The sequence below is a fragment of the Homarus americanus genome, unplaced genomic scaffold, assembly GCF_018991925.1.
Source record: "Homarus americanus isolate GMGI-L3 unplaced genomic scaffold, GMGI_Hamer_2.0 scaffold10624, whole genome shotgun sequence".
Lineage (NCBI taxonomy): Eukaryota > Metazoa > Arthropoda > Malacostraca > Decapoda > Nephropidae > Homarus > Homarus americanus.
Window position 1 is genome coordinate 87,501 of NW_024747489.1, and position 19,614 is coordinate 107,114.

Here is a 19,614-nt window from a genome sequence, read left to right on the forward strand (position 1 = left end):
CAGGTTGCTGATCTAACTTTCTGCCACATTTACACAATTGCAGGGTCTCAATTGTTTCTCTTACTTTGACAACACAACATACATATTGTTTTGCACTCTTGACTTGCTTAATTTTATTTACAAATTTCACGTCTTTATGGTGCCCCCCCCCCCTCCAGGTCCCGATGTGGTAGACCTGTGCCTGGGTGGGTTAATCCCCGTTAAAAAAAATCTTTGTTTACTTTAAGAGATATAGGTTTGATAGCTAATTGTATATTTGAGAAAGAAGGGAGTTCTAATTACTATAGGTAGCGTGTTTATATCCACAAGGTACAATAATGGACACGTTTGATGTGTATTAACTGAAATACAACAGTGCAGATACACAGTATATATTCAGGCTTCGATCTGTGGCTCGTAAATTGCTCGTCGGACACACCTGACGATTTAAATGATGAGTCCGATTGTCTCTACCTTTACCAATTTCAGGATTAACGTCAACATTTGTTGTATTGTGAGACTAAGTCCAACTCTTTGGATAGACTAATTCTGTGAAGCTATTATGCATCTTTTGCACCAAATTCGTATATTTAATACATTTCGAATAGCTTTTCTTCTATAACCTTTTTATCCAGCCTAATAAAGTGCCAAGTACAGTTCACCCACCTGCTGTTTTGTTTACCTCCTATCAGCTGATCGTAGCTGCCAGTATTGGGATCCACGTGATACCGCTTTGTTTAGATCAAGCGCCAATAGGTTTTGTTGCGTTGTATTACAGAATCTGTTGGAAAACTATTCGTAATGGAAAGTGTAATACGTGATAAGCTGAGATTATCCTGAGGTAGTAATAGACGCCCAGGAAAATACCTGAATTAAAATGCATGACCCCCGAACAAACGAATAGTGTTGTTGGCTTAGCCCCCCCCCCCCTCCCCTCCCTTTTCCGCGTGAATTAAAAAATGTCGGTATTTCTCTCCTCAAATAGTTTATGAGCATGGTGTCAGATAACGCTGTGTGTTGGTAATACAATAATTATGGTGGTCTGGTTCTTCCAGCGAAACAGGGGTTAATAAAAGTTGAGCATATGGTAACAGTTCGTCATAATCCTGTTTACAATAATCATGAGAGCATGATTTCTATCTGTTGTGATAATCGTCCAACGAAACATACAGTAATGACACTGACTTTTCCAACATAGAGTGAAATAATTTTCCGAGGGGTTTAGTTAGTGCAGCAAGAACTGTATAATGAATTTAACTGTGGAATTAATGCGCATTTAATTCACTTGTCAACAAAAACACATATTTATTTCACTCATCAATTGTATCCCTGACTTGAACACTGGCCAGAGACACACACACACAGGACACATTGTATCCCTGACTTGAACACTGGCCAGACACACACACACACAGGACACATTGTATCCCTGGCATCAACACTGGCCAGACACACACACACACAGGACACATTGTATCCCTGACCTGAACACTGGCCAGACACACACACACACACACAGGACACATTGTATCCCTGGCATCAACACTGGCCAGAGACACACACACACACACAGGACACATTGTATCCCTGGCATCAACACTGAACAGAGACACACACACACAGGACACATTGTATGACACATTGATCCCTGGCATCAACACTGGCCAGAGACACACACACACAGGACACATTGTATCCCTGGCATCAACACTGAACAGAGACACACACACACAGGACACATTGTATCCCTGCATCAACACTGGAACAGACACACACACACAGGACACATTGTATCCCTGCATCAACACTGAACAGAGACACACACACACAGGACACATTGTATCCCTGGCATCAACACTGAACAGAGACACACACACACAGGACACATTGTATCCCTGACATCAACACTGGCCAGAGACACACACACACAGGACACATTGTATCCCTGGCATCAACACTGGCCAGAGACACACACACACAGGACACATTGTATCCCTGGCTTCAACACTGGTGAGAGAGACACACAGGTCGCGGACGGTCGGCAATTTGGACTATATTCCCGTCATATGTAAATGAGCTCCGCCGTGACACTTATAAATGATACTCGGCAACATTTTGGAAAAGCAGAAATTGTTTTCGCCTGAACTGAACTCATTAGCGAGTGTTGACTGTGTTGTGGATGTTTGTTGCTTATTATTATTATTATTATTATTATTATTATTATTATTATTATTATTATTATTATTATTGTCGACGGTGTATTAATTCCTCATCGTAAAACTTTTTTATATTAATGTTATTGTCATTCTTTTATGTCTTCTCCATCTTAATTTTTTCTTGTGAGCATTATTTCTATTATTAATACCGTACACATACATACATACATACATACATACATACATACATACATACATACATACATACATACATAAACAGCCTCTTAAGTAAATATTTTTTTTATCTGATTCAACATTAAATAAATACAAAAATAATAGTTTAGTAAAATAAAAGATTTCAGATGATTCTGTGAGTCAAAATAGTTCAGCTATATATGGTCAGAAAGCTAGTTTTTGTCTATAGCTTTGTCTGTTAGCTTTTCTGCCTTCGGTATTATCCTTGCTTTTTGTGTTTTAGTTTTGTCTTAGCTTTTTCGACTTATCTTTTTCTGTTGGTGTTTGTCTTAGCTTATTATGTTACAGCTTTGTCATTTGTTCAACTACTACCATCACTACTACCACCTCTATCACCATTATAACCACCACTAACACGACCACTATAACCACCACCACTACCATTATAACCACCACAACCACCACCATTATAACCACCACTAACACGACCATTATACCCACCACTACTACCATTATAACCACCACTAACACGACCAATTATAACCACAATTAACACTACTACCATTATAACCACCACAACCACCACCATTATAACCACCACTAACACGACCACTATAACCACCACTACCACCATTATAAATCCACCACTAACACGACCACTATAACCACCACTACTACCATTATAACCACCACCACCACCATTATAACCACCACTAACACGACCACCATTATAACCACCACTACCACCATTATAACCACCACTAACACGACCACTATAACCAATTAATTACCACCATTGATAACCACCACAACCACCACCATTATAACCACCACTAACACGACCACTATAGCCACCACTACCACCATTATAACCACCACTAACACGACCACTATAACCACTACTACCATTATATACCATTATAACCACCACAACCACCACCATTATAACCACCACTAACACGACCACTATAACCACCACTACCATTATATACCACACTAACACGACCAATTATAACCACCACTCATACCATTATATCCACCACAAACCACCTCACCATTATAAATCCACCACTAACACGACCACTATTCACCACCATTATAACCACCTCACTAACCACGACCAATAAATCCACCACTATTATAACCACCACTACTACCATTATAACCAAAGCTACTACCATTATACACCACAACACCACCATCAAACTACTAATATTATAAACAGCACAATCACCACCACCACCATTATAATCAAAACTAATAATCATTATAACCACTACTACTTCCATTATAACCAAAGCTACTACCACTCACCACCACCACCTGGATGGATGAGTTATCAAATTCGTGTCATTAATATCAGTAAATAAGTGATTACAGTGAACCTACGTCACCATGAACCGCACCCATCCATCACCAGGGAGGCAGAGTGTAGTATGGTGTAGTGTGGTGTTGGTGTAGTGTAGTGCTGGGTGTAGTGTGGTGCTGGTGTACGAACCTACGTCTCATGACCCCACCCATCCATCACCAAGGAGGCAGAGTGTAGTATGGTGTAGTGTGGTGCTGGGTGTAGTGTAGTGCTGGATAGTGTGGTGCTGGGTGACGAACCTACGTCATGAACCCACCATCCATCACCAGGGAGGCAGAGTGTAGTATGGTGTGGTGTAGTGCTGGGTGTAGTGTAGTGCTGGGTGTAGTGTGGTGCTGGGTGTGGTGTAGTGCTGGGTGTGCAGAACCGTCAGCTGAACCCCACCCATCCATCACCAGGGAGGCAAGTGTAGTATGGTGTGGTGTGGTGCTGGGTGTAGTGTAGTGCTGGGTGTGGTGTGGTGCTGGGTGTGGTGGTGCTGGGTGTGGTGTGGTGCTGGGTGTGCGAACCTACGTCTCATAATACCCCACCCATCACCAGGGAGGCAGAGTGTAGTATGGTGTAGTGTGGTGCTGGGTGTAGTGTAGTGCTGGTGTGCAGGCCTACGTCTGAACCCCACCCATCCATCACCAGGGAGGCAAGTGTAGTATGGTGTAGGTGTGGTGCTGGGTGTAGTGTGGTGTTGGGTGTGGTGGTGCTGGGTGTAGTGTGGTGCTGGGTGTGCAGACCTACGTCACCATGAACCCCACCCATCCATCACCAGGGAGCAGGAGTGTGTGTGGTGTGGTGTGGTGCTGGTGTGGTGTGGTATGGTGTAGTGTGGTGCTGGGTGTGAGAGTGCTGGGTGTGGTGTGGTGCTGGGTGTGGTGTGGTCCTGGGTGTGGTGTGGTGCTGGGTGTGAGTGTAGTGCTGGGTGTGGTGTAGTGCTGGGTGTGAGTGGTGGTGCTGGTGGGTATAGTGTGTGCTGGGTGTGGTGCTGGGTGTGGTGTGGTGCTGGTGAGTGTGGTGCTGGGTGGTGTGGTGCTGGGTGTGGTGTGGTGTGGGTGGTGTGGTGCTGGGTGTGGTGTGGTGCTGGGTGGTGTGGTGCTGGGTGTGGTGTGGTGCTGGGTGTGGTGGTGCTGGGTGTGGTGGTGCTGGGTGTGGTGTGGTGCTGGGTGTGGGTAGTGCTGGGTGTGGGTGGTGTGGGTGCAGGTGTGGTGCTGGTGTGGTGTGTGCTGTGGGTGTGGTGCTGGGTGTAGTGTGGTGCTGGGTGTGGTGTAGTGCTGGGTGTGATGTAGTGCTGGGTGTGGTGTGTGGTGTGGGTGGTGGTGAGGTGCTGGGTGTGGTGGTGCTGGGTGTGGTGTAGTGCTGGGTGTGTGTGTGGTGCTGGGTGTGGTGTGGTGCTGGGTGTGGTGTGTGGTGCTGGGTGTGTGGTGTGGTGTGGTGTGGGGTGTGGTGTGGTGCTGGGTGTGGTGTGGTGCTGGGTGTAGTGTGGTGCTGGGTGGTGTGGTGCTGGGTGTGTGTGTGGTGCTGGGGTGTGAGTGTAGTGCTGGGTGTAGTGTAGTGCTGGGTGTAGTGTGGTGCTGGGTGGTGTGTGTGGTGCTGGGTGTGGTGTGGTGCTGGGTGTGGTGGAGTGCTGGGTGTAGTGTAGTGCTGGGTGTGGTGTGGTGCTGGGTGTAGTGTGGTTGTGGTGTGTGGTGCTGGGTGTAGTGTGGTGCTGGGTGTGGTGTGGTGCTGGGTGTGGTGTGGTGCTGGGTGTGGTGTGGTGCTGGGTGTGGTGTGGTGCTGGGTGTGGTGTGGTGCTGGGTGTGGTGGTGCTGGGTGTGGTGTGGTGCTGGGTGTGGTGTGTGCTGGGTGTGGTGTGGTGCTGGGTGTGGTGGTGCTGGTGTGTGGTGTGGTGCTGGGTGTGGTGTGTGGTGCTGGGTGTGGTGTGGTGCTGGGTGTGGTGTGGGCTGGGTGTGGTGGTGCTGGGTGTAGTGTAGTGCTGGGTGGTGTAGTGCTGGGTGTGGTGGTGGTGCTGGGTGAGGTGGTGCTGGGTGTGGTGTGGTGCTGGGTGTGGTGTGGTGCTGGGTGGTGTGGTGCTGGGTGTGGTGTGGTGCTGGGTGTTGTGTGGTGCTGGGTGTGGTGTGGTGCTGGGTGTGAGTGTGGTGCTGGGTGTGGTGTGTGGTGCTGGGTGTGGTGGTGCTGGTGTAGTGTGGTGCTGGGTGAGTGTAGTGCTGGGTGTAGTGTGGTGCTGGTGTGTGGTGCTGGTGTGTGTAGTGGTGTGGTGCTGGGTGTGGTGTAGTGCTGGGTGTGAGTGTGGTGCTGGGTGTGGTGTAGTGCTGGGTGTAGTGTGGTGCTGGGTGAGTGTGTGGTGCTGGGTGGTGTGGTGCTGGGTGTGGTGTGGTGCTGGGTGTAGTGTGGTGCTGGGTGTGGTGTGGTGCTGGGTGTAGTGTGGTGCTGGGTGTTGTAGGTGCTGGGTGTGAGTGTGGTGCTGGGTGTGGTGTGGTGCTGGTGTAGTGTGGTGCTGGGTGTGGTGTAGTGCTGGGGGTGGTGGTGCTGGTGAGTGTGGTGCTGGTGTAGTGTGGTGCTGGTGGTGTGTGTGGTGCTGGTGGGTGGGTGGTGCGGTGTGGTGTGGTGCTGGGTGTGGTGTGTGGTGCTGGTGTAGTGTGGTGTGGGTGTAGTGTAGTGCTTGGTGTGGTGTGGTGCTGGTGTAGTGTAGTGCTGGGGTGTGGTGCTGGGTGTGGTGTGGTGCTGGGTGTGGTGTGGTGCTGGTGTGGTGTGGTGCGGTGTAGTGTGGTGCTGGCTGGGTGTAGTGTGGTGCTGGGTGTGGTGTGGTGCTGGGTGTGGTGTGGTGCTGGGTGTGGTGTAGTGCTGGTGTAGTGGTGTTGGTGTAGTGCTGGGTGTGTGTGGTGTTGGGTGTGGTGTGGTGCTGAATGTGGTGCTGGGTGTAGTGTAGTGCTTGTTGTGGTGTGGTGTTGGGTGTGGTAGTGCTGGGTGTAGTGTGGTGCTGGGTGTAGTGCTTGGTGTAGTGTGGTGTTGGGCGTAGTGTAGTGCTTGGTGTAGTGTGGTGTTGGGTGTAGTGTGGTGCTGGGGGTAGCATAGTGTGGTGCTTGGTGTAATATGGTGTAGTGTGGTGCTGGGTGTAGTATAGTGCTGGGTGGTATAGTGCTGGATGTAGTATAGTGCTGGATGTAGTATAGTGCTGGGTGTAGTATAGTGCTGGGTGTAGTATAGTGCTGGGTGTAGTATAGTGCTGGGTGTAGTATAGTGCTGGGTGTAGTATAGTGCTGGGTGTAGTATAGTACTGGGTGTAATATAGTGCTAGGTGTAGTATAGTGCTGGGTGTAGTGTGGTGCTGGGTGTAGTATAGTGTTGGATATAGTATAGTGCAGGGTTTAGTATAGTGTTGGATATAGTATAGTGCAGGGTTTAGTATAGTGCCGGGTGTAGTGTAGTACAAGGTGTAGTGTTGGTCTAGCAACAGTGTGTATGTGCTGTATAACACACTAATATACTACTCAATTACCCTCACTCACAGCAAGCCGAGAAGTTATTGTGTCTAACTTCTTAATATGCAGACGAAAGTGTTGTGGCAACTTGTCGACTTCCTTCCCGCCCCTAGGCAGCAGTCCAACTCAGATTAGAGAGGGGAGCACATCTCTCTCTCTCTCTCTCTCTCTCTCTCTCTCTCTCGGAAGCTCATCAAGAACATTCCTACCATTTGAAGTGTGTACAAGCATTTATAAGAATATTACAACTCAGTGAATAAATAACATCCAAGGTATTATACTGACTAAGACAGTGTAGTGTTGGGTGAAGTCAACAAAACTGTATGTAATTCTCATTTTGTTTAATTGTTACACAGATAATCACATTATGATAGATCGCGTGATATAGCTTGATGGAGAAATTATTCACTCTGACACCTGCAGCAGGTGGAGGCTACACTAGGTATTAAAGTAAACTAATTATTAATTTTGTCGGGGTAAATGTACAGCTCCCCAATCAGCTCTATGTATTCTCATTCTACCGCATCTGTAACCACAAACAAATGTTTCTGACAATGATTATGATTATTATACCATTATCATAAAATATAGGGACTAGATACCGATCACACAGGACTAAGGTATCCGCTGAAGGCAATCCCTGGCCCCCACAGGCGCTCCTCTCCTGCCTCAGTACAGTAAGTTTGGGTTCATAAAACATGTCAGGTGTTGCTCTCTATCTCTCTCTCTCTCCGTGAAATACCGTGACGTCATCAGCAGTAGATGGCTTCATAAGGGGGGATTAACTGCTGTTAGTCATAACAACACGTGATTAATTTTCTTCCCTCTGGCTTAATGCTTCCAAGGAGACGTGTTAAACTTAGATACGAGCTGTGTGTCACTGACTATCGACAGTTTTCATTATAATGTGCACAACAAGTGGACCACACTGACGACCCCAGCTGCCACCTTCATCCACGTTTATTTTTTGTCAGATATTATTTTTTTCTTCATTTCTAAGGTGCTAAAGCAGGTTGTCTCTCAGTGTGGAGTTTACAATAACGATATTGTGAATCTTTCCAAACAGAAGTCCCCTTTTACTAACCAGAGTTACGACTCACAACTAACAGCTGTAACAACAAGCAGAGGTAGAGGTATGTTGCTGTATCTTAATTATTGGGCTAAAAATACATCACCTCTAACCCCACAAAAGCAAGAAAACCGGCTTGTTAGATGTGAGACACACACACGATCTACCACAACTGGCCAACCCAACGCACTGCAGTTTTGTCTTGGTTTTCCTCATCTAAAGTTCAGGACACTGCTGGAAAGCAAAACATTATTTTCAAGGGAAAACGTTTAGATATCCAGTACAGGTATAAGAAATAACTGAGGTCTTTAGTTAGGGTTATAGACTTGAATAATATGAGGATCGTAATTTTCAGTAGTATAGTCTACTTTATTGTTTACCTCTGTGCACGCACGAATTAAAATAAAACAATTTCATTCTATACAACTTTAGTTGAAAAATGCCTCACATAAAATTTCCCAGTCCTGAAATACCTTAAAAGTAAAATAATAATAATGGCGGAAACATCCTCTGAGGGGTGATTAAGCAAACAGAGGGAAAAAGGGACTAACTGGCACCCTTCAGACAGGTGCCTGAGGTGGTCCACTTAGATGTGCTGGCAGTCAGGTAGGGTACGAGCACCACCAGCCTGCCCACCAGCCCCCTGCCCACCTTACCCTCCCTGTCCCCTCCCCAGTACTCTTTTCTCACCACATCCTCCCCCTCCCCACATACCTACCTACCTACACCTCCCCCTCTCGTTCTCACACACCCACCTGAAGCACCCGGCCACGGCAGTATAAGCGCCCGTTCTGGCTCATCAGGTGCTCGACTATCCTTACGTTGCAGTTTTCCAAGCGATAACACCAGGGCGCCTGGTCTGTCATGCTGTACTTTTACTCGTCTGTTTAAACTGTGATTTTACTTAATGTTCAAACCAATTTACATCGTTATAGTCTTTTAAGGCTGTAAATTCACTGTAATTCCTAATCATAAGTATCACAGCATTACTTGATCTGTGTTTTATTGTTTTCAAAGTGTGTTAATGAATTATTTATAGCGCTGTGGTAACGTTGTGTGCCGGAGTATGATACAGTAGTACAGGTTATATTACTTTGTTGAGCTGTGATCACGCCGAGACTTGAGGGTGAGAGCTCTTGAGTGAGTCTTGTGGCGACCTCTGATAACTCGGATTTTGTTTAACATTTTCGAAGCAGGAATATAACGGAAGTGAGTAAGTCGAATATTTTTGTCTGTGTAATTTACCAATCTTTCATCAGCCTTACTATTTATTATTATTATTATTATTATTATTATTATTATTATTATTATTATTATTATTATTATTATTATTATTATTATTATTATTATTATTATTATTATTACTTCGCCTTTTAGCTGTAGCTTAAAAAAATAGAAGAATAGTGTTAAGTGAATCTGTTTTCGTGCTCTGGAATCTCATACCTGTTAGGCTCTGTTATTCACTAACAACGTGCCGTAACAGGGCGTAACACGAAACACAATAGAGCTCTTGACAACAAGTAATATACCGCTGGGTAACTAGAGGTACTTCCGTTACTTGGGACAGTCTGGCGGCCATAATTCCGTTTAGAAGAGCGTGACGGCCCGCGCCCGTTACCTAGAACGTAGTGTGGCGACCGTAACACATGGACGTGAGCGTGTATCATGGGTGACGGATGTATAGGATACGTGTTACTGGTGACGGTGACGCTGGTGACGGTGACGGAAGGTGCTGAACTGCTGTCAATGCGGTGGAGGAACATAGGCAGTAAGTCTTTTCTTGTATCTGTTACATTGAGACAAAGTGAACATTTGTCATATTCCTTTGGGAGATAATGGCTATTAATCTTATAAATTTGAGAGATAGTGAACATTCCCTTGAGAGACAGTGAACAGTTAAGAGAAAGTGAATAACCCTTTGAGAGACAATGAACAATTTTGATATATTGAACTTTCCATTAAGAGACAGTAAGCATGAGAGACATTGAACATGTATGAAGAACATTTTCTAATACAACTTGTTCATGTTCATTGTTCAGGTAAAGTGAACAGTTTCTAATAATATGTTACTACACTTTTATTTATCTCCTTCATCAATTTATATATTTATTTTTGTTTTATCTTGTATGTTTCACCACCACCTTAACCTGTCACCACCACTCTCCCCTCTCGCCACCACTCTTCCCTCTCACCACCACTCACCACCACCCTCCCCTCTCACCACCACCCTCACCTCTCACCACTACTCTCACCTCTCACCACCACCCTCCCCTCTCACCACCACCCTCACCTCTCACCACTACTCTCACCTCTCACCACCACCCTCCCCTCTCACCACCACCCTCACCTCTCACCACCACTCTTACCTCTCACAACAGGAGGTCATAACTACAAGCCTTACAACCTGGCTACTCATAACCGTATACGAGGTAAGTTTTTTTGTCTCGTTACATCAAAGGTGACATAAATGTTTTGAAGACTTGTCATTATATATATATTAACTTATTTCGTTTTGAGATAATAATAATACAGTAATAATAATAATAACAATAATAATAATAATAATAATAATAATAATAATAATAATAATAATAATAATAATAATAGGTAATGGCGTCACCTTTACAGAAGCTATCTCCCGTCACCTTCACCTGTCTGTTAGCATCAATACCACCTGTGTGACGCTCAAGATTGACGATCAACTGGTGAGTAGACTGTTTCTCTGTCTGTACGTCTGTGTGTCTGATAATTTGATTATATAGCTGTCTGTTGATGATCTTATCTGTCTGTGTTATGTCGTGTGTCATACAACATTTTTTTTTTATCTATTATCAGATTATCTAATAAACGAGTGAATATGTACATTGGTAACTAAGCTTAAGATGAGGAATACAAAAAAGAAAAGGAGAGAAATAAAGAATGAGAGAGATAACAAGGTACTCATAAAATTATCAAGCACCCATTCACCTCTTTTATTATTTCATTGATCGATTAATCATCTTCTCAACCCCACAGGTATATGAGGGTACGGGAGAGGCTGTGAACACGGGCAGGTACGGTGCTCTCCACTCTGGTGTGCACGTACTGGTGGTGCACGGGGGGCGGGGTAATCTTATGATGGCACGGCAATTTCTTACGTACCAACCCGCAGAGCACGCCCGACTGAAGGACTGTGTGGCCTCCGTGCAGCATGGCAGAGTGATCGTGTTGGTGGGAGTGGTAAGTGGAGCACGGGGAGGGTGGAGGAGATAGATAGTAGATAGATAGATAGATAGATAGATAGATAGAGGACCCTACCTCCATATACCACTTTCCACTACCCCTTCTACCATTACCACCCACACCTACCATCGCTACTACCATTAACAACCATCTAAAGCCATCACCCTTTGAAACCACAACCATCTACCACCACTGCACCACACACGACCTACCACCATCTACCATCACCCCTCCTTCACCCCCTACAGCCGGAGTGGGTTATGTTCCTGGGACGCGGTGCTGAGGAAACCCTGACATCCTTAGGGTCGAGATGGGCGGCGAAGGCGACGCAGGGGGAGGTGTGGGCGTGGGTGGGAGTAGTGGGCGGGAAGACCCTAGCTGAGGCGACTACCACAAGAGGACTAGAGAGGTACCCGTCTTCTGATCTTCACTTGGATGTTTATGTGGCCAAGACTGACCCAGGTAACTCACTGTGTACACTATAGTGGTAGAGCTTCCTATAACACAAATACTCTCCCTTTGATACGAGAAACTGTGAATTAAACTCCTTCCCTCACCTTCTCCCTTACTTTTCACATTGTATCCATTATTTCTCGCCATCATTTTCCTTCTTCATTGCCCTTCTTCCTCCCTCTTCTCCCTCACTTTTCACTTTTAACCTCTCACTTTCTCCTTTTCTTCTGCCCTCTCCCTCCCCCACTTTTCACCTTCAATCGCCCCCCCCCCCTTCGTTCCTTTTCTTCACTCATTTCCCTCGCTCCCTCCCTCCCTCCCTCCCTCTTTCACTCTCTACCTTGCCCATAATTTACCCTTTCTACCTCCCTCAGGTCAGGTACGGTGCCCTTGGTACACTCGGCCTAGGATGTACCGTCAGGCAACCTTCTGCGAGCGGTACGAGGGGTATGGCGACCTGTGCACCTGTAACGATACCTTCTTCCCTGAAACCCGTAGGTTACAGGTGAGAGACACACCTGTACTAATATACAAGTGTTATTTGTATTCTTAATTACAGATAGTGTATTCCGGTTAATTTTGTGTATTTTTTAACAACAGGTGTATGTGCTATGAACTACAGGGGTATTTAAGCTGAACTACAGAAGTATACAAACCAGACTACTGTTATCTTTTTTTCTGAACTGCTGACGCATGTATTCTGAATTACAAGTGTGTGTGTGTGTGTGTGTGTGTGTGTGTGTGTGTGTGTGTGTGTGTGTGTGTGTGTGTGTGTGTGTGTGTGTGTGTGTGTGTGTGTGTGTGTAATCGAGACATATGTTCCTTAGACTAGTTACACCTGTTTGAGTCAGCTGATCTCTACACTCAACGTTTGTTTACATGCCACAGCTGACCCTGACTCCTCTCTCCTCACTCTTCACAGGAATTCTTATCTACCCAGGAGCAGATACCCGTGGTGGTGGTGACTGCCTTCAAGCCTTATTACTTATACAGGTGAGAGAGAGAGAGAGAGAGAGAGAGAGAGACTAAAATATAAAACATTTCCGTAGACCCAGAATTACGTGCTAAACCTCCTCGTTCTTGGTGTCTTGGACAGACTGCTTCGTCAGTTGTTCACGATGGCTGGGGCGTGGCAGACAGAGGTGTTGGTGGTGGTGGACGGCGCCCACCAGGAGACGTTGGCCCTGGTGGAGGTGATGGGCGTGAGCGTGGTGATCCACAGGCCAGAGGGCTTCCATAATAACCGCATCAACGCCAACGTCAAGTTCGCCCTGGACAGCGTCTTCAGAAGGTTTGCCGGAGCCCACAAGGCCATAGTGCTGGAGGACGACCTCCTCCTCTCACCCGACTTACTCAGGTGACAACACCTTCCATGTCCTTCAAAGTTTATCCTTGAAGGAGTGTGCTTAAAATAAATTGCCTTTAACCCTTTAAAGGGCAGCGGCTCCCGTAGGTATTCTCTTTTGGCTGAAGTCAGACGATTTTATTTAGCTGGGAGAAACTCCTGTCATACAAAGGGCTAAAACATTGCCCTTGAAAGTTAGCCTTGTTATTCCTCATAACAGGTAATTCACTAGGTGTCTCCCTCAACTACCACGTCACCCTCTCAACCTCTCCTCCCTACAGGTACTTTCACCAGGTGTCGCCACTACTGGATCTGGACCCCAGCGTGTACTGCGTCAACGCCTACAGCAGTAACAGCTTTGCAGACACTGCCAGCGACCCGCAGGTGTTGCTGAGGGCGAGGACCTACCCGATGTACGGTTGGATGATCACCCGCGCCTACAGCAGCGAGGTCATCCAGAAGTGGGTGCCGCCAGGGGTAAGTTAAGCTGGCACTAGGTGCCTGTGTCTCTACAGGCACTCCTTTGAGAACATCTGGCGTCAGGGACTTTATTTGGTTATATTATTAGCTGCCTGTACACCTTTATTTAATTAACTGCAGGTTATATGTAGAGAGAAGGACGTTTGTAGAGATTGAGAGCGAGGAGAGAGAACTACCACAACGTATAAGGAACACAGGAGGAGGGGTTGGATGATGTATGTATGAGCGACGTATCGACAACAGTGTAGAGACGAGTGGAGCGTCTGGGGGGATATAGGTGCCATACGTTGTGGGGGACCTCATGCCTCACTCTCCTGCAGATGGGAGACTAAGACTGGTAACTGGTTTTGGAGGAAGTACTGGTTGTGGCTAGCATGGAAGGAGGTACTGGGAGTGGCTGATTAGTGAGGAAACACTGGTAGTAGCTGGTGTTGGTGGTAGCTGGTGTTGGAGAGGTTACTAGTGGTGGCGGGTGTTAGTGGAGGTACTGGTGGCGGCTGGTGTTAGTGGAGGTACTGGTGGCGGCTGGTGTTAGTGGAGGTACTGGTGGTGGCTGGTGTTAGTGGAGGTACTGGTGGTGGCTGGTGTTAGTGGAGGTACTGGTGGTGGCTGGTGTTAGTGGAGGTACTGGTGGTGGCTGGTGTTAGTGGAGGTATTGGTGATGGTTGACGAGGAAGGGGGTACTGAGAGAAGGCGACACAACACCTCACTCTCCTGCAGAAGGGAGACTGGGACTGGTGGCTGGCGTGGGAGGACCTGAGGAAGGGACGCGACGTGGTGTTCCCCGAAGTGTCCAGGACCTTCCACTCAGGGTCAGCTGGCGTCCACGTCACGGGATTCGAACAGGAGGTCTTCTTTAACCGTATGATCTACAACCACCTGCCTCACGTCGACCTCATGGATGTGAACCAGTATGTGGGCGGACCCTAAAATAATAATAATAATATTGCTCATTTGAAACAGCCAATCACACTATAATAAGTAATATTTTGAGCACTACTAAAATAAAAACATTTTAGATAATTTAAATAATGAATATATCTCTTGGCCATTCACGGGAAATAAAAAGTAAATATTTTTCCCCAGAAATTTATCTTCATATTAGTATAGTAAACATAATGAAGAAAATTCCCGTATAAACTGTTGACACTTATTGAGATACATTCACCAGCGCAGAACATTGACATTGGTGTAATGTATCTGTGACGTTTCTAGCACACACACACACACTGACACTCCCCCTCCTCCCCTCAACAGAATGATCCGGGACAGGTACGACGAACGGTTGACCCGTGACCTGAAAGTAGCCAAGACCCTGGACACGCTACCTCGTGACCTGTGTGCCATGACCTGGGTGACCCGCAACAGCTCTCGACCCCTAGCACTCTACCTACACGCTGAGGACAACAACGACAAGTACCACAGCTTCAAGTTATTCCTTATGGTAGGTTGTTAGGGGATTACTGGGATTTATAAGGTTTCTGGAGATTTAGATGGTTTTATGGGAACTATCGGGATTTTATGGAAATTTATTGGGTTTTATGAGGATTTGTCTAGATTTATGGGGTTACATGGGGATTTATAAGGTTTTATATATGGAGTTTATGTGGATTTGTGGTATTTTTGTGAATTTATGAGGTATTGGGATTTATGGGGATATGTTCGTTTTCTGGGGATTTATCATCTACAAAGAAAAGACTATATTACTGTACCTCAACCACATCTAAAACTGTATTCTACACAATACATAACTACTGGTCTGTATACAATAAGAGACACCAGTTAGATAGTTGACATTATGATGCATTACTGAAGTCTTTAAGCTCGTTTTCTTGGTTAGTTAATACACTAGTCATTAAGAATTTGGAAGTCAAGAAAATACAACACTGTCCATGGATTCAAAGTTTTTGCTCTCTCTCTCTCTCTCTCTCTCTCTCTCTCAAACAGTGCCTCCGGACGTACGATGAGAGCACTCGGGAGATCTACAAGGGCGTGATACGAGTGCGATGGCGCGGCACTTTGGTTTACCTGGTAGGCTGCCCCTTCTCGCCGTTCTGGTGAGTATCACCCCTCCTATGTGTCTCTTCCCCAGCTTGCACAACCTCTCCTCCATCCCTCTAACCTCCTCCTATGTGTCTCTTCTCCAGCTTGCACAACCTCTCCTCCACCCCTCTAACCTCCTCCTATGTGTCTCTTCCCCAGCTTGCACAACCTCTCCTCCATCCCTCTAACCTCCTCCTATGTGTCTCTTCTCCAGCTTGCACAACCTCTCCTCCACCCCTCTAACCTCCTCCTATGTGTCTCTTCCCCAGCTTGCACAACCTCTCCTCCACCCCTCTAACCTCCTCCTATGTGTCTCTTCCCCAGCTTGCACAACCTCTCCTCCACCCCTCTAACCCCTCTTATGTGTCTCCCCCAGTATACACAACCCCAGGAAGAACATGGTGTTCAAGCCCTCCATGGGGGACCTCCAGGCAGCAGGTCAGGCCAGGGACGAGTGGGAGTTGACCTTCAGACCTAACCCTCGCCTCGCCCGCCACCCTGACCTCACCCCTGACCTTGACCTCAACAACTTCCTCACCAGGCAAGCTGAGACTACAACCAGGTCATCGGGGACTTGAATGACGATTGACAGATGCGTGTATATATATATATATATATATTTATATATATATATATATATATATATATATATATATATATATATATATATATATATATATATATATATATATATATATATATATATATATATATATATATATATGTGTGTGTGTGATAGAAAGAGGCAGAGAGAGAAATTAACTTTATCGGACCTCACCAGGTACAAAAGATTTGAAGGTGATGTAAATAGGGAAAGTAGATGAAGTGCGACATTCACTAGGATCTCTAAGACGGCATAAGGTCACCAATTGTAAGAAGTGCTGCTGGTGATGTAAAGGGGAGACCTGGATTTCACCAAGCCCTCACCAGTCTCATTAGAACGGTTACGAGGGCACCAATTGCGGGAGGTGAGTGATGAGAGTTGGAGGACCAGATTATCACCAAATTGTCACCCAAACCATAATAAGTATACTAAAAGATACTTCATTAATGGTGAAAACAGGACCTCATTGTCACCAGCGCCAACACGAGTGATTAACATCTCCAGTCGTTGTTGGTTCTCTTCTTCCATTCCCGATAATAATAACACTTATAGGGTTCACGCCTGACGATCGTTTGTCAGCCTCCTGACAATATTATCTTTTTTTATGATACGGACGGCACCGTACGACGCTAAAACGCTTCGCCAGGCTTTACACGCTTGCTCGTCCGTCCGTGCGATGGTGTTTTTTCGCCAGTGTGAGCAGAAACAATATTAGACTAAATGAAAATATGTGATGGAAATAAGGAGCTTTAACGTGATAATAAATTCTCTGTAAAACGTTTGTTTTGTTTTAACTGACCCGGTGGAGGGAAAGAGAGAGACAGACTGACAGAATAAAATAAGGAGAATGTGTACATACACTCGTACGTGTGAGTAGGATTATATGCATTTCTATATATGTTTATCTCTCCCTCTCTCACAAACACAAACACTCTATCTGTCTCTGTCTCTCTCTTTCTCTCCCCTTCCCTTCTTTCAATCTACACAATCCTCTTTCCTAAATATACTCCCGCACATTCGTTATATCAACTTAATTCCTCATTCTTTATTTTCCCCTACTTCGTCTTTTACTGCCTCTTAGTCATCACCACTCTCCCTCTCTCCTCCACCCCTTTCTACCTCCACCCCACACCTCTCAATTCCCATCACTGCTCCCACTCAACCATACAGCCAGCCAATGCAATTAGTTTTGTTAAGGTACGTGTGTGTGTGTGATGAGCCCCCCACACACACACACACACACACAAAATATACACAAACACAATGTGACCAGCTCTCCAAACACACACACACACACACACACACACACACACACACACACACACACACACACCATCACCGTATTCCCAGTGGTTAAGCCTATTACGTTTTCGGAAATAGGGCGGTTCAACAATTGGTCTGGATCTCGTCCCCTGCCAATTTTCGGGTGGAGTGAGCAGGTGGAGGCCAGGTGGAGGCTCCCACGGTGGCCCAGGGAGGGACAGACGGGCCAAACACTGTTAATAAGATACTGCTTCTGACGGCGAGGTGCTGACGGGGTGTGGGGGCGACGGCGTGTGGGGATGATGGGGTGTGGGGGTAATGGGGTGACGGAGTGATCGGGTGAAGGGATATCGGGGTGACGAGGTGACAGTGGGAGGTGGTGACGTGGAGTTTGGTTGACAGGGTGTATGGGGTAAGGAGGTGATCGGGTGAGGGGATGATGGCATGATGGGGTGACTGGGCATTGGGGTGTGGGGGTTGTGAGGGGATGGTATGACGGGGTGAGGGGAGGTGGTGACGAGGATAGAAGGTGAGGGGGTGGTGGTGAAGGAGAAGTTGGTTATTGGGAGGAAATAAGGGGAGATGGTTGGGAATGAGAAGAAGTTGGCGAAGATGATGGTTTTTGTAGTGGTGGTTGTGGTGGATGTGATGATACTGGTAGTGATGAAGAAAGTGGTGGTGGAGGTGATGAAGGAAGTGGTGGTGGCAATATCAGCTGTTCGCAATAACTCCTAATCCCTTACTAAAGTAAAACCATCATCTGAGACCTGACCTCCCTGACCTTTATACCCTCGACGGGTTATATAAGGTCACAATAACATCACCATTTGCAGCATCACTCTGTAGTATGGCGTTACAACATCAGATTAAGTGTTTCTAAAATCACCAACACAAGTACGAGTGAGTGGATGGTTCTGCTTGTTGTATTGACCCTTTTATGACTGTCTAGTCTTTGAGGCTCTTCTTTATCTCTTGATCCACCCCACACAACACAGGGGGAGGAGGGAAGGCGATAGAGAAGTAAATGGTGTCTTACTGTCCGGACACTCCAGAGGTCTAGGAGTGTCTTACTGTCCGGACACTCCAGAGGTCTAGGAGTGTCTTACTGTCCGACACTCCAGAGGTCTAGGAGTGTCTTACTGTCCGGACACTCCAGAGGCTCAGGAGTGTCTTACTGTCCGGACACCCAGAGGTCCAGGAGTGTCTTACTGTCCGGACACTCCAGAGGTCTAAGAGTGTCTTAATGTCCGGACACTCCAGAGGTCTAGGAGTGTCTTACTGTCCGGACACTCCAGAGGTCCAAGAGTGTCTTTACTGTCCGACACTCCAGAGGTCTAAGAGTGTCTTACTGTCCGGACACTCCAGAGGTCCAGGAGTGTCTTACTGTCCGGACACTCCAGAGAGGTCTAGGAGTGTCTTACTGTCCGGACACTCCAGAGGTCCAGGAGTGTCTTACTGTCCGGACACCAGAGGTCTAGAGTGTCTTACTGTCCGGACACTCCAGAGGTCTAGGAGTGTCTTACTGTCCGACACTCCAGAGGTCTAGGAGTGTCTTTACTGTCCGACACTCCAGAGGTCTAGGAGTGTCTTACTGTCCGGACTCCAGAGGTCTAGGAGTGTCTTACTGTCCGACACTCCAGTCTAGGAGTGTCTTACTGTCCGGACACTCCAGAGGTCCAGGGAGTGTCTTACTGTCCGGACACCCAGAGGTCTAGGAGTGTCTTACTGTCCGGACACTCCAGAGGTCTAGGAGTGTCTTACTGTCCGACACTCCAGAGGTCTAGGAGTGTCTTACTGTCCGACACTCCAGAGGTCTAGGAGTGTCTTACTGTCCGGACACCCAGAGGTCCAGGAGTGTCTACTGTCCGGACACTCCAGAGGTCTAGGAGTGTCTTACTGTCCGACACCCAGAGGTCCAGGAGTGTCTTACTGTCCGGACACTCCAGAGGTCCAGGAGTGTCTTACT

The 19,614-nt window shown here is 46.6% G+C and overlaps 1 protein-coding gene across 1 annotated transcript; it reads left to right on the forward strand.

Annotated features, from left to right (window-relative positions):
• Positions 1 to 9,675: 9,675 nt before the first annotated feature.
• On the forward strand, positions 9,676 to 16,374 carry LOC121879616 (protein O-linked-mannose beta-1,2-N-acetylglucosaminyltransferase 1-like). Its single transcript, XM_042386284.1, has 13 exons — positions 9,676 to 10,006; positions 10,617 to 10,667; positions 10,867 to 10,943; positions 11,254 to 11,457; positions 11,709 to 11,922; positions 12,288 to 12,418; positions 12,836 to 12,906; positions 13,010 to 13,270; positions 13,540 to 13,735; positions 14,459 to 14,649; positions 14,996 to 15,182; positions 15,686 to 15,795; positions 16,158 to 16,374. Exons 1-13 carry the CDS (start codon positions 9,904 to 9,906, stop codon positions 16,357 to 16,359), a joined length of 1,998 nt encoding a protein of 665 aa, XP_042242218.1. The 5' UTR covers positions 9,676 to 9,903; the 3' UTR covers positions 16,360 to 16,374.
• The last annotated feature ends 3,240 nt before the right edge of the window (positions 16,375 to 19,614 follow it).

Bases quoted from the DNA above. Each gene is read 5' to 3' on its own strand.
- LOC121879616 (XM_042386284.1), top strand. From the start codon at position 9,904: ATGGGTGACGGATGTATAGGATACGTGTTACTGGTGACGGTGACGCTG. The intron at 13,271-13,539 runs GTGACAACACCT...TCCTCCCTACAG, and splicing joins CTCTCACCCGACTTACTCAG to GTACTTTCACCAGGTGTCGC. The intron at 15,183-15,685 runs GTAGGTTGTTAG...TCTCTCAAACAG, and splicing joins GCTTCAAGTTATTCCTTATG to TGCCTCCGGACGTACGATGA.